This window comes from Meriones unguiculatus, chromosome 8, assembly GCF_030254825.1.
Source record: "Meriones unguiculatus strain TT.TT164.6M chromosome 8, Bangor_MerUng_6.1, whole genome shotgun sequence".
NCBI lineage: Eukaryota > Metazoa > Chordata > Mammalia > Rodentia > Muridae > Meriones > Meriones unguiculatus.
The window spans coordinates 82,401,758-82,416,695 of NC_083356.1; the positions used below are offsets into that span (position 1 = coordinate 82,401,758).

General features: G+C 38.0%; 1 protein-coding gene across 1 annotated transcript in view; it reads right to left on the reverse strand.

Annotated features, from left to right (window-relative positions):
- Lrp1b (LDL receptor related protein 1B) overlaps positions 1-14,938 on the reverse strand; it is a 2,037,254-nt gene that overhangs the window by 865,387 nt on the left and 1,156,929 nt on the right. Inside the window, exons 8-10 of the mRNA XM_060390094.1 lie at positions 10,446-10,668; positions 5,276-5,447; positions 2,611-2,754 (exon numbers count right to left, since the gene is read on the reverse strand). Of these exons, the coding sequence (XP_060246077.1) occupies positions 2,611-2,754; positions 5,276-5,447; positions 10,446-10,668 (539 nt within the window). The remainder of the gene's footprint in view (positions 1-2,610; positions 2,755-5,275; positions 5,448-10,445; positions 10,669-14,938) is intronic.

Sequence of the window (14,938 nt, forward strand, 5' to 3'; positions counted from 1 at the left end):
CCAAGGTTCTGCATGTAGAGTTCCAGGAAGCCAGCTATTTGGAAATTACTGAAGCAGAGCAGCTTACGGCACCTCAGACACCCAGCATTTGCACAAAGAGACAACTGCCCTGAAGTTTCAATAATCTTTGCTGCCCAAGGAAAGCAGGAACGGCCTACATTCTCCCCCTACATGAAGAAATGCCCTCCTCACTTCCCTATTCTGAGCCCCAAAAACTCCAGCTTGAAATATCTATGTGCTTTCTCTTGAAATATGGTCGTTAACTATGTCCTGTGACCTAGTCATCATGTGACTAGAAAGAGAGATGTCAACTCTCTGGCATTAAAGAAGCCTGTTCAAGCTGATTGTGTTCCTATAAATGCTCATGTTCTGTTTTTCCTACAAACTTAATTCTTAAATATTCTTACAGGGTCTGACGTATAACTTTATACAGAGGTTTTTGGGTTTTTTTTATACTATCCATTTTTAAAAAATTATCAGAGGATTCAATTTGCTTTAACTGCATTTTAAATTTCATAAATTAATTTTATTTTTATTATAATCAACAGCCATCGATAGATTTAATCATATAATACATTTCACTTCTGTGTGGTATTTTTCATCAAATTTAACTTGTGTAAATATTTTTGCATTGCATATTTAATTATTACTGGCATATATTCAGTGAACAAAATGATGAACTTCATAATGGCATTTGCTTAAATATAAATGCAGTTAGGCCATAGTGACCGTCTGTTGCTTGCTGCTCTCTCCTAGCCCACTAAAAGCCCACAGTTCTTTCCTTCTATATATGTTGAATTATTTAAAAGGAACATTCTATGTTTTAAACAAGTTTATTTTTTGTGTTGATTCAGCGTGTGAAGCCTTACGTTGTTCCCACTGCATAGTTAAACGATCACTGATCCATGTACATATTGACTTTATGGTTTGATCATAACACTGGGATAAAGATTTTCCTTCTGCTCTGTCATTTCATACCTGTCATTAGATGCAATCATAGTAATTATGTGATATAAGTTGGCCTGACAATCTTACCTCTGCTGTCACACCTCTTAATGTCTCTATGATGTCAAAAGCATTTATTTAGAAATAATATTTTATGTAATTTAAAAGTAGTATCAGTTCATTGGGTAGCATTGTTTTCTAAAGTTGTAAAAATTTTTTGATAAATCTTATATGCATATATTTATTTTTTAATTTAAGCATCATTAAATTTAACATTTGCTCAGATCATTAAAAATATTTTCCAAAGCATTCTTTTTACTACTAGTATAATATTACATTGTAGTAAAGAAACAATAAGGTTTCTATCATGGCATACTTTAATTTACATTTTTAATGAAATTGCAGTTAGCAGGAGATAAACCTGGACTTTCATTGTTACCAGATGTTTGTGACCTTTAAAAATGTAAAAATTGTATTTATTTATTCAGTCTTATTTTGGGCATTTTCTTTATGCCTACTTTAATGTGTGTGTGTATGTATGTGTTTTCTATATACAATAAAAACAGAAATTTAAATATCACAGACACTGACATAGCCTGGGTTCTGCTTTGAAGTTCATGATTTTACTCTAATGTAAAAAGTGAGAAAAAAGTTTGTTTATAGTTTCTGTGGATAAACATTTAATAGAAAACTTAAAGGCGTCCTCCAGGCCATTTACAATGGGGAGAAACAAAAGAAAGGGACAGGACATCACCAATGGACTGGGAGGATGTCCCATTGAATGTCATTTTGGAGCTAGCAAAATCATTGCTAGATTCCTAACCCCCTGACCTCAGCTAAAATGTGTTTTTACAGTAACATTTCCCTCTGTGGACTGATATTGCCCTGGCATTTGATAGCAAAAGGTGCCTGGTCCTATTAGAGGAAGCTTATAGAGTTTGGAAGATCAAGAATCAATTTGTGTTTAATATAATTGTAGTATAGCTAGAATTCTTTGTGGTGACTTGAGTACCAAAAGGACACAGTCTGCTACAACTCAATCAAATGTAACTACGTATTTTATTTATTTTCTTTTAAAAAAAATATATGCTTGTTTGAAAAAAAATCATTAAATTACCATGCTGAATTCCAAAATTTAAATAGAAATACTTCTAATAGCTTGTAACCTTGGGATACTTTTTTACTAAATTGAAAGGATTGATGCTTAATTACCATTGTTAATGAAACATGAAATAAAGAAGCAGAGTTGGGTTCTGTTGCTACTACATAAAGGTATGCGTTGATACGGCATTGCTGTATCCAATGGTACCATATTGCTGTATATGCACTTCTGTCAGCCAAACAAGACACCTATTTTGAGGTGCATTTTGGGTCAGATAAGAGGAATATCTAGCCAACCCTATGTGTAGCTTCTTGATTTCATAAACCTCATTCATGTTTATGAATTAAAAACTAAAAAAAAACATTTTTGTTAAAATTTTCCAGATGTAAAGATTTTTTTTTAAAAGGTAAATTACAACTTTGAGGAGAAAAAGTGTTTAGGAAGTATTTGCCGGCAAAATCTCCTGTTCTTATTGATGTTGATACTGCTGAATAATTAAAAAAAAAAAAAAAAACTATCCTGAAATGATGCCTGCTGACAAGATGTTTGTATTAACAACATACTTTTGCATGACCTGCCATCACTCCCCAAGTTGAAGCCAGTCCTGCAGCGACAGGTCCGTGTCTTATAACTGCTGCTGAGCAGACAGATGTGCGAACATCCGCCTGGCATTCCATATGCATCCACTTCGCAGGCATGGCTTCTGACTATAGAGAAAACAAGACAAAGTTATTATGCGCAAGCTTTACACGGTAAGGACACAGAATCTTAGCAGAATGTTACATACTCATGCATTGAATACTATATTTACATGGAACATATTAAACCCAATAGAAGAGGAAAGGGATTAACAAAATCTTTTTGAGATACATTTTTAATCTAAGAAATATTAATTTTACATGTTCATATAAAATTAACAGGTTCAAACAAAATTAACATGTTTTGTTTCCTTGGAAACAAGCTTCATGTACCCATTTAAATGACATTTAGAAAGAAAGGAAAGAGACATAAAAAATAACAGAAAAATTATCCCAGTTGTAGGGAGGTGAGCAAAGGCTTTTCTCTGCCACCATAAACAAATGAACAGTCACACTGGGAGAAACAGGACTTAGATAATGTCTGAAGTGATAATCCATGATAAACTACAACGTATGTTTTCAAGATTTCATTCATTGTCATGGTGAGAACCTTGCCAATAAATCGTGTGTACAACTGTAGCTGTAGAAAGTTGAAGACTGAATTTGCACAAGAAAAGTAGGGCATAGAAATGTGCTTTATGCATCTTTGGAAGTAGAGAAGAACAAAATTGAATAAGACCATGTTAATAAGAAAGAACATGGTTAAAGAGAAGTAATACTGTAACAGTGTCAGTAAAGATCTGTGTATTCTTAGGGTTATACTTTTGATCAACTCTTAGTTGAAAGTGAGATGAATATCATGACAAAGCAATTTTAGAGCCAAACTACTTTACTTCTTCTTCTTTCTGTATCCATCATTTTTCTAAGAGAAAAAAAATAGTGAAATGTTCTCTTGGTAAAGGCTTTTACTGCTGACTTTTGAAGTTCCTTGGGTAGAAAAGCTATCCTGCCATCATCATCACTTTCCTTTTCCTTTTCATTATTGGCTAATAGCATGCAAATGTTCCAGTGTTTATGCATTCTGGAAAAAAAGAGATGACTTCTCATTGCCTTCACCTAAGGTACATGGTTCTCAATAGTCATAGCTTATTTTCTCAATCTCCTTTCCTTCCATCTCCTTCAAAACCATTCCAATCACATATTTACATCAACATCAAAACATCACTGTCAAATAACCATATTTTCTAATCATCCCCATTCCACCCTTGCACACAGCCTGTTGTCATTGTCAGTTCTGTGTATCTATGGATTGTTCATAAATGCTATAAAAATCACGACACTGCTGAATGATTTCTTATGATTCCTACTTTATGAAAAAAGAAAGGTCTTTATGATAATTTATAAGCTCCTTCTTGATACAAAGGCTATGGTTTCTCCAAATTTCTACCCTTCTTTTACGTCCGTAGTCATTTTGCTTCAACCTGATGCTCAGAACAGTTTTAATTTGTTCTTTCCTCATGAATTTGAGATTACACACCTCTTTCTACAACCCTCTCACTTCATCATTTCATCATGCTTCTCATATTCAATTTCTTAAAGTCTTTATTAAGTGTCATCTTTCTAATAAGAATTCTTTTGCCTGGTTAACAAAAAAAAATTACAAATTCTCCATCTGTGACATTATAGATCTTTCTTATCTGCTTTTCTCTTTAATAATAGTTATTGTTTATAATGAAATAAATATTTTACTTACTCCTTTTGTATGACATTGTCTGAATGGGTCATAAATTTCATAAAAGCAAAGAATACTTTGTGTTTTGTTTATTAATATATTCTCACTATGGCAGTTAAATCCTGATGCATAGTAATTGTCCATGAATAATTGGAAAATTCAGGAAGCCTAACATCAAATTTCAATAAAGTTCTCTACAAAGTTCAAATTGAATTTGCTACAAACCTGCACTGCATATAATGGATATACATTGATATTTAAATAATTTTAGGTTAGTTTTAATTTTAGGCATAAGAATAGAAAGATGACAGAAATTTGGGGTGGTAATATTTGCTTTAAAAATACTCTATTGCTGGGCCTAAATTGAGTTGCTAAATAGCATTATTAAGATACTATAAAAATAATTATGTTGTGTCTTTAAGAAACACTTAAACTACTGCAGTTAGCTTTAATTTTTTACCTTCATTTTTTTAATGGTCATGTTTTTAAAAACATAAAGCAACTGGAATATTAAATCAAGAGAACGCAAACTATCGCCAGTGGACACCAGGGAAGTGCCACAGTAAATAGCCTGATTTGAAACTTGCCTCAAAAAAAAAATGATAACAAAATTCAAAAATAAAGCTTAGCATCTGAGCTGCCTGTCTACATACATCACAGTAGAAAGCTGCTTTCTGAAACTAAAATCTAGCCATCATTTCAATCCCGTGGCTGTAGAAATGATTTGATAGGAGCGAAGCAGTTTGTCATTTAGACTTGAGAAGTGAGCGCCATTCCATTCTATCAAGGAGGCATGCACATTTTTGCTGTCAAAACAGAGAATATATGATACCCGCTTTAACACCACACAGAAGCACAGGACTGTGTTCCCATTCAAGCTGCTGTTAGAAAGGCTTTTAAGAAGCCCCGGCGACTTACCTGTTGGCTGAATTCTTTTCTGATAGATTCGGATTCCTCGAGCGTTTTCCATTTTAATTATCAGGTGAATATCACTGCCATTAAATCGGTTTATTCTCATGATATTAAAGTTATCAGAACTGGTTGCATATAAGTAATCTTCAAATACAGTTATGCCGTTGAGATGTTTAACCTGCAAAGAGCATCAAATACAGCTATGACTTTTAATTATGCTGTTTCTAATACAAAAGAAAAATTACAATTGCAACTGTGAAGAATGTCCAGAATCAGAAGGATGTTATCATTTATTTTCTTTCAAAAGAACAATCTAATATTTTCTGTTCCTTTTTACTGAAGGATGATATATAGTAGTAGATAAAATAGTTTTATATGCATGGGAAATAACTATATTCATGTTTAATCAGAAATATATATTTTATTGTTTCTGTCTAAGGCTAGCAAGAGCCAGACCTTGAAATGAATTCACTATCATGCCATGTCAAAATTAATATAATTTAAGATATTTCATGGGCTACATGATCATATAGTCATAAATATATAGTCATTGCAAAATTACGGCTATGCTCACTAACAGTCTGAGAAGAAAACACCTTTGAATATTTGTTCCATAAGTTAAAAGTCACATTTTTGTCTTAAGTTAGGATTAGATTAATGTTTTATGCAGTGTGGAAAATAGTGTGAAAGAAATCACATATGTGAAATAATGGTAAATAAAATTTCAGCATTTTACTCACAAATGTCATGATTTCTAAATCTTATTCATTCATGATAAGTAGAGTGAAGTAATGGTGCTGAGTTTTACACACAGAACTAAATTAGTATCTTGCCTCTGTTTCTGTAAACGTTTTGTGTGTTCTAGTGAGGACTGAGCATTTGATGTTCATAGAACTTCCACTGGGTAGAAGGAAGACTGATGTACTTTTTATTTTTATTTTTCTGATAAACTGATGGGAATAAGTGCTAATGGTTCTCTTAAATTATGCTTAATTTGAAATGGTTCTGAATGCAGGGAATCAAAAAAAAGGGGGGGGAGGGGAGTTATTATGACCTGAAGAGGACAGGAGTTCCACAAGGACCAAATATATCTGGGCACAGGGGTCTTTTATGAAACTGTTTCTCCAAACAAGAACCATGTATGGATGCAACCTAGAGCCCCTGCTCAGATGTAGCCATTGGTAGCTCAGTGTCCAAGTGGGAACCCTAATAAGGGGAACAGGGACTGTTTCTGACATGAACTCAGTGGCTGGCTCTTTGACACCTCCCACCTCCAGGGAAGAGCAGCCTTGCTAGGTCACAGAGGAGGACTTTGCAGCCAATCCAGAAGATACCTGATAAACCAGTATCAGATGTAAGGGGAGAAGGTTCTCCCTTATCAGTGGACTTGGAAAGGGGCAGGGAGGAGATGAGGATGGGAGGGTGGGATTGGGAGGGAATAGGGAGTGGGATACAGCAGGGATACAAGTTAACAAACTGTAACTAATATTAAAAAAATAAAAAGGCAACTTTTACTGTTCACCACTTGGAAAAAAAAAAGAAATGGTTGTGGTCTGGGTATATGGAGTTGTTACTGGATGTTATAGAGATTTTATGAGAACCACTGATCACTATGTTTAGAGACTGTATCCTGGGCTCTGTTATAGACAGATAGATCTGGAGTTGAGAATGTGACCCCTGTAATCTCAGCACTCAGGGAGAAAGAGGCAGACAGATTCTGTGGGTTTGAAGCCAGTCTGGTCTAGAAAGTGAGTCCAGGATAGCCAAGGCTACACAGAGAAACCCTGTCTCAAAACAAAACAAAACAGACAAAACAACTTCTTGGAAACTGTATAGTTCTAGCATAGGTGAACCACTGTGATTCTCTGACCTTTTTATGAGGTGTGAATAGAAAAAAACTGGCTTTGATGTTTTTTGTTTGTTTGTTTGTTTGTTTGTTTTGCCTGGAAATCTCTTTCTAAAAATCAAAGCGGGAATGATTGTAAAGGACTGTTCCATGTTAAAGGCCCCAAATAACTTTCCAAATATGTGACATTATAATAAGTGTACGTAAACATACTGTGAAGGGCGAGGGATGTGTGCATTTACCAGCATCATTTTTTCATGCAGCTGATCTCGTAGCCACCATATCCACCAATGACCTAGTGTTGGTTTAGGCAGTGGTTTCTCTCACATTAGAAAGTATAAACAAGCTGCAGCTTTTGCTTTGCTCAGAGTGTGAGACCATCGTCATTCTGTGTCTGTCATTATGACATACTACTACTGTTTTATACGTGACATCAGTGAGGTAAACCATTGCTACATAAGAGACGACTGGCCAGGATGGAAAACCTATTCATATGGCAAAAACTGTATTTCATTTAACAGCTCCCCACTTTCTTCCATATTGCATTACTTGGTGGCAGACTTAGCATATGTTCAGGGAACCAGCCATACACATAAAATAGAAATATGGAAAAGGATAACTAAAAGTTCAATGGCTGGGAGTAAAGCTTACTTGGTAAAGTACTTGTTTTACCCATTTCTGTGTTCTTGGAAAGAACTGGGTTCCATTCCAAGAGCTCACCCTGAAAGCAGGAGGGTGTAGTGTGGATTTGGCATCTCTATACTCTCTGCTCAGCCAATCTACCCAAATTAAAGAGCTCCAGGCCAATCAGAGAGCCTGACTCAAAAAACATGGCGACTGGCACCCGAGGAAAGACATCAAAGGTTAACCTCTGGCCTCCATAAATGTGCACTTGAGCCCCCACCACCGCTAGCCCACACAGCACATAGAGATTTCACAGCAGTTAAAAGGGCTTTCTGTGTAATCATGAGGACCACAGTGTAAACCCCAGCACTATTCTAATAAGCTAGAAGACCTGTTAGCAACTGTTATTTTAACTCTGAGAGGCCTGGCTTCCGTTCTCAGTGTATTCAAGCAGACATGTGTGCATACACTACAGAAACATAAAACAACAACAATAATAATGAGGAGGAAAGCAGAGACTAGACATCTAAAAGACTTTTAAACATTTTAGAAGATTTCTTTTTATTATTTTAAAATATATTACATGTGTGTTTCTATGTGAAAGATTTAAGCATACGGATACAATGTCCACTGAGGCCAGAAGACGGTGTCAGATTGGCTTTACAGGTGTGAGCACCCTAAAGTACTGAGAACTCTGTCAGAGTCCTCTGTTAGAACAGTACATACTCTTAACCGCTAAGCCATCTGCACAAGCCCTTCTAAGACTTTTACAGTAGATACTATGAGGAAAATCATTTGAGTTCTCCAGTCAATGTTTAATATTTAATGACAAATTAATAAAAAAATGACTCTCAAAATTGTCTTACAAACCTATTACACAGAAGGACATAAACAAGACCTACCCAAAACACTGCACACATGACACACACACACACACACACAAACATATATATATATATACACATATAGGTATATATATGCATATATAGTATGTGTGCGTGTGTAACTCAGGTGTCAAGGAAAATGAAATGCATTAGAGGAATGAATTGTAGTAGATAAAAATAACTATAAGGGGTATTACATAATGTGCCTACCTCATACTATAAAAGAAACAAAAGGGATTTAATTTTTAACTCTACTAACTCACTAAAAACCTCATGAGAGATTGGTGTAACATGTGAGAAGCAGCTAAATACCAGTGTAAAAATACCAGAAAAAAAATATACTTCCTCTCAGCTTACTAAGATATTTATGGAGCATTGTTTGAAAATAAGAGAGAGAGAGAAACGTAATTCACAGGCAAGAATATTGACCTTGGAAACTTCTCATTTAGGAAGTACACAAATGAATCAGTTGGCAAAATTAAGTCTAACACTATTAAAATAATTAGGATATTTTTGTGAGCACACATTTGCTTTTGTTAGCAAACTATTTTTAATGTCCCGTGGGACAGATGGTAGTGTGGCTCCATATGAATAAACTGTTTAAATTAGTTCTCAGAAAGTAGGTCATGACATTTGTCCTGTTCCAGGGAGTCTCTGTCTTGCTAATACAGCACTTTTACATTTGTGTGCCTGCTTATGTTTGTTTGCTTTCAATGGATGGGAAAAGAGGCAAGTGGTATCTCTGATGTCATGGCTGTGATGGCTAATCTTGGCTGTCATCTTGTCTACATCTGGGATTAACTAAACCCCAACCTACTGGGCACACCTGGGAGGGATCTCCTTGAAAAGCTCCTTTGAGATCTGAATACCTACCCTAAATCTGGATCATCTATTGTGGAAAGAGCCACACTGAAATGTTTCTTGTGGTAGGCTACATAAAAGATCATGGAAGAGGGAAACTTGCTTTTCTCCTGTTTGCCCTCACACTAGCTGACAAGTTCACCAATTCTGTTGCCAAGGCGTTCCCTTGCTCATATTAGTTAGAGCATACTCCTTTGGAATTCAAATCTAGAGGGAAGGCCAGTAGCTTTCTAAGAATCCTCCTAGGCGTCCAACCTCATGGCCTTTCATTCCTTGCCTTTCCATCAGGAAACAATCATTGCTGTACTAAGGAGACCACACACACACACACACACACACACACACACACACACACACAAATACAAACACACACAATCCATTATGTTCCCTTTGAGGACCCTGGCAATACAATGGGCACATCCTAGTATCATCGTGGCTAGAACATCCTCCTAAATTAAACAAACAAACAAAAACAAAAACAAAAATCTATCATAAGTTTGTGACCCGTAACATCTTGTCTTTAAGGTTTTTTATTTTATTTTTATTTTTAAGGTATTTTTTATTTTTTTTCACAATTTATTCATTATGTATCCTGATTGAAGCCCCCTCCTTCAACTTCCCCCAGTCCCACCATCCCTCCCTCTTCCCCCCATCCCCTTCCTCTAGTCCACTGAAAGGGAGAGTTCTCCTCTATTGCCATCTGCCTATTGCTTGTTAAGTCTCATCAGGACTGCTTGGATCCTCTTCTTCTGTGGCCTGGCAAGGCTGCATCATTAGGGGCGAGTGATCAGACAGCAGTCAACTGAATGTGTGATAGAGGCAGCCTGTGACCCCATCCCTCAGAGAGCCACATAGAGACTGAGCTGGAGGTATTTTTAATGCTGCCAATTTTAATTTTTAGGAGCGTAGCATTTATTCGGTTTATTGTGTTAGCTGTATTTTCTAACAAAATTGTACTTACCTGTCTGCCTTGAACAAGAGTGTGCCTGTTTTTGCCTTGGTAGTCTACAACTCCCACAGAGTCCAAGTAGGGATCCACCCAATAAACCAATCTGTTGATGACATCCAAGGCCAGGGCAGCTGGCTGCTCTGCCTTTGCAGAAGCTATCCTTGTTCTGTTCATCCCATCCATGTCACATCTCTCGATTTTTGGAACAGTTCCATAGTCAGTAAAGAAAAGTTTTCTGTTGAAAGAAAAGGAAATGTTAATATGAAGGGAGAGAAAGCATATTTGATAGAGCCATCTGTAAAATGCAGAACTTTCCTTCTAATTTATTTCAGTAGTTACATCTGCTAGCTTCCCATAACCATTTCCATATAATATCAGTCATAAACAGACAAATCTGCTAATGAATATTGCAGGGCATAAGGGAGCAGGTTAAGCAACAACTGTAAAATACCCTTAAAACCAATGACTTCGGTGGGTTTATTTTTGTATTTATTTTTGTATCAGCAGAGTTTCGTTAAGCCTCATAGAGCCGGTGCATCCATTGCATTCAGTACAAGCCAAGTCACCGGGCCAGGCCATGTGAGCCACCAGACATTATTTCCAACCTGCTTTCCAAATTTCTGGTAATATCTGTGTCCTGTAAACCCTATTCTGTGTAGTCCTGTAATGTTGTGAGGGGGCAGAGAACTGCAAACCTGGCCTAGAGTGAAGCAGACTTGCTGTTTGCAGCCCTAGAAACAATGCACAAATAACACGATTCCCAGGCGTATTCCAAATGTTTCCAAACTAAGAGAATTGCATGGAGGAAAGGGAGGACACTTCTCTATTTCTCTTAATATATTTTGAAGAAAAATGCTGAAACAAAACGCTGACTCCTGGGACAAGAAATCTTGTTAAGCAGTTCTGAGATGCCAAAGGTTTGAATGAACCTGGAACACTTGAGTGTTTAATATTTGATTAGTATTCACAATGTTTAGTAAACACAAATCAATTTCAATTATCCTGACAATAGTTAACAAGATTTCCACTCATGAGACTTAATTGCATTTGTAAAGAGAAGACCATCTTGCCTTGACTTAAATATAATCTCAAGAATAATCTAATTTACAGTGACTGAGCAATATGAAGATTGCCCAGAGTAGAGAATATTGGATTTTACAAACTTGGAGAAATAGTTTTTAGTTACTTTTCTCAACATTCTTGAATTATCTAAAACAATGAGTATATATTTGAAACTAAAAAGTATTATTTAAACTGTAATTTTAACAGTTCTTTCCACATGGAAGGCTTTTAAACATGAATGTATAAGGTTCTGTACTAATGGGAACCAGAGTTTCTTATGAGTTCTTAAAATATTATATTATCTTAGCAAGTTAAACATTTCAAGTGACAGTCCATTCAGACAAACAAACAAAAAATAAAAATTCATGGATATAACCCAGCACTCCCCCCTCTCTCCTTCTCTATTTCTCTCTGTGTCCTTGTACCCTTCTGGTCTCTCCATGTTCCTCAGTCTTAACCAATTTGATTGTAGCTCACCCAAGTTAAATTTCCAAAAGGAGTACCTTTCTTCTTTTATAGAAAATATATAAGAGGAATTCTAAGCAAAAGAGACACTGCTATTTTATGGAAGGTCTGTCACATGGCATAAAGCTTCTTGTTTGAATAATTCCCATTTCACAATAGCTTATTCCACTGAGGTGAAGAGAACTTGTTAGTTTGCAGGTACTGAAGGTGGAAGAAGCTGGCACATTGTGAACTATGCTGTTCTCAGAGACATTACTCAGCAGTCCTCTCCAGGAGCCTGGGTTCAATTCCCAGCACTCACAATGCTGCTTTCTCCTCGAGCTCCGGGATATCTGATAGTCTCTTTCCACCTGATCTGGAACCAGTCACAGATGTACACGTAGGCAAAACAGTTATACATATAAAATGAACTAAAACTAAAACACACAGAAAACAAAAACAAACAAAAGCAAAGAACTGTCTATAAAGGAAGGCTTATCTGGACCCTTAAGTTGATTTCATTGGATTATATCCAGAAGAAATAAAGAAAGTAGAGTGAAGACAAGAAATGTGGAGGCCTACTGTTCTAGAAACAGACAAAAGTAGAAAAGAAGACAGATGATATCAGATGTTAGGCAAGGTCAGAGGGCAGAAAAAAAATCAGACATCTGTGGATGTCTAAGAGAAACATTGCAGGAAGAAGGATTAGAATGGTTGGCTGGGTCAAACTTCATAAATAAGAATCAAGTTACCCTTCAAGAGGAGAATAGGCAGCTCAGTCTTCAAGTGGGTACCCTAGTAAAGGGAGCAGGGGCTGTCTCTGACATGAACTCAATGACCTGTTCTTTGGGGGGGATGTGCAGCCTTTCCAGGCCACAGAGGAAGAAGATGCAGCCAGTCACAATGAGACATGATAGGCTAGGGTCATATAATAGGGGAGGAAGTCGGGGGGAGGGGCAAGATGGCGGCGCCGTGAGGACTCTCATTCTGAGCAGCAGCAGCAGGATCAGCACAGTGACCAGCAATCAGAACTCTCGGCCATAAAACACAGTCATTGTGTTTCCCAGGTGAGAGGATACCCCACAGTGGGGGGATTCAATCAGCTTTTAACTCACCTGGCTAAACCAGGGAAGAGATCCCGGTTCCGCCAGACGCTTGGCGGCCGGCCGCCAGCCCCAGCCCCAGCCCAGAGCCACAAGCCAGTGTCTCTGGTCATGGTCCCAGACTGAACAGTGCGCACCACACTATCAGAGACTGGAATTTTCAGTCGAGAGATAATCCCAGGGTACAGGAAACGACTGGGACCGGCCTTAGGTCACCCAGACATCCCCTGGAAAAGACTCGGGGTCCACGCGCACCCCAGGAGCCAGCCCAGAGCCAGAGCCCGGGACCCAGGTTCCGGCACTGAGCCCTGCCTGCCTACGCGCCTGACTCGCCGCCTGAGATAGAACTGTGGGCACCAGGGCACCAGCAAATGAGTTTCACTGTCTGGTGCAAACACACAGGGAGGGAAACGGCTGGTCTGATCTCAGAGCACTCAGCCGACACCCCCAACCTGAAAAGGTCCCCGGAAAATTACCCAGCTTAGGGAGACACCCAGGTTCCCAAAGGCCGCAAAGGCAGACACAGGCAGTTTCTGCACATCAGACAGCTGGCAGAGACTGAGCCGCCATCACACAGCTATGCTCCAGGCACAGGCAGTTTCTGCGGCCAGCCAGCTGGCGGACACTGAGCAGTGTGCACCAGGGCAAAAAGAGACACTGGGAGTCCATGTCTCCAGAGAATCCACAGGGAAGGAAGGAAACTGTTCTGACCTAAATCACCCAATCCTTCCCTAGAAAAAGTCTAGCAGACTAGTGGGGCCGAGGCGCCAGCACTCAGCTGTGCTCCAGACACAGGCACAAACAGTTGATGCGCGCCTGATGTCCAACTGGGTCACAGCAGCTGATCATTAAATTTACAACAAGAAACCCAGAAACAGGGCAGCTGCCCTCAGGACTTCCCTGGGTGAGAGGAGAACCCTCTCGACTAACAAAGACCACAGTTACCACTCAGGTCTATATCCCTGAGGTGAGCAACTCCTGAAAAAACACCAGCGATCCAGGGACTATACCCAAAAAGCTGAGAAGACATCCTTCAGGAAAAATCAGCTCTCTGAAAAGGGGATTCTCCCCACCACAGGATCCCCAGGAACCACCAGAAAATAACCCCAAACACCTAAGATAGCACAATGGGTAGAGGCCAGCGTAAAAGCTCAAGCAACAAAAGACAGAGCAATATGGCATCTCCAGAACCCAGTTACCCAGGGGCAAGTAGCCCTGGACACCCTACCATAACTGAAATCCAAGAAGATGACCTAACAAATATGCTCATGAAGATGATAACAGAGGAAACAAATAAGATTCATAAAGACATAGAGGAAGATAAACTCAAACAGAATATTGCCATCCGTAAAGAAATAGAGGAAGCTGCAGCCAAATAGTTTATGCCCTTTAGAAAGGAAATGCTTAAAACACTGAATGAAATGAAAGAAACAGAGTTGAAGGAACTAAAAGAAAAACAGGAAAGTACAATCAGACAGGTGAAGGAAGTAAACAAAACAACTCAAGACCTGAAGATAGAATTGGAAAAATTAAAGAAAACACAAATGGAAGAAATAATGGAAAGGAAGAATCTAGGGAAGAAAACAGGAACTACAGAGGTAAGCATAACCAACAGACTACAAGAGATGGAAGAAAGAATCTCAGGTGTAGAAGATACAATGGAAGAAATCGATGTATCTGTCAAAGAAAATGTTAAATCCGAAAAATTCCTGACACAGACCGTCCAAGAAATGCAAGACAATATGAAAAGACAAAACCTAAGAATAATAGGTATAGAGGAAAAAGAAGATTCCCTTCTCCAAGGCCCAGAAAATATTTTCAACAAAATCATTGAAGAAAATTTCCCCAAGCTAAAGGAGAGGCCAATTAGAATACATGAGGACTACAGAACACCAA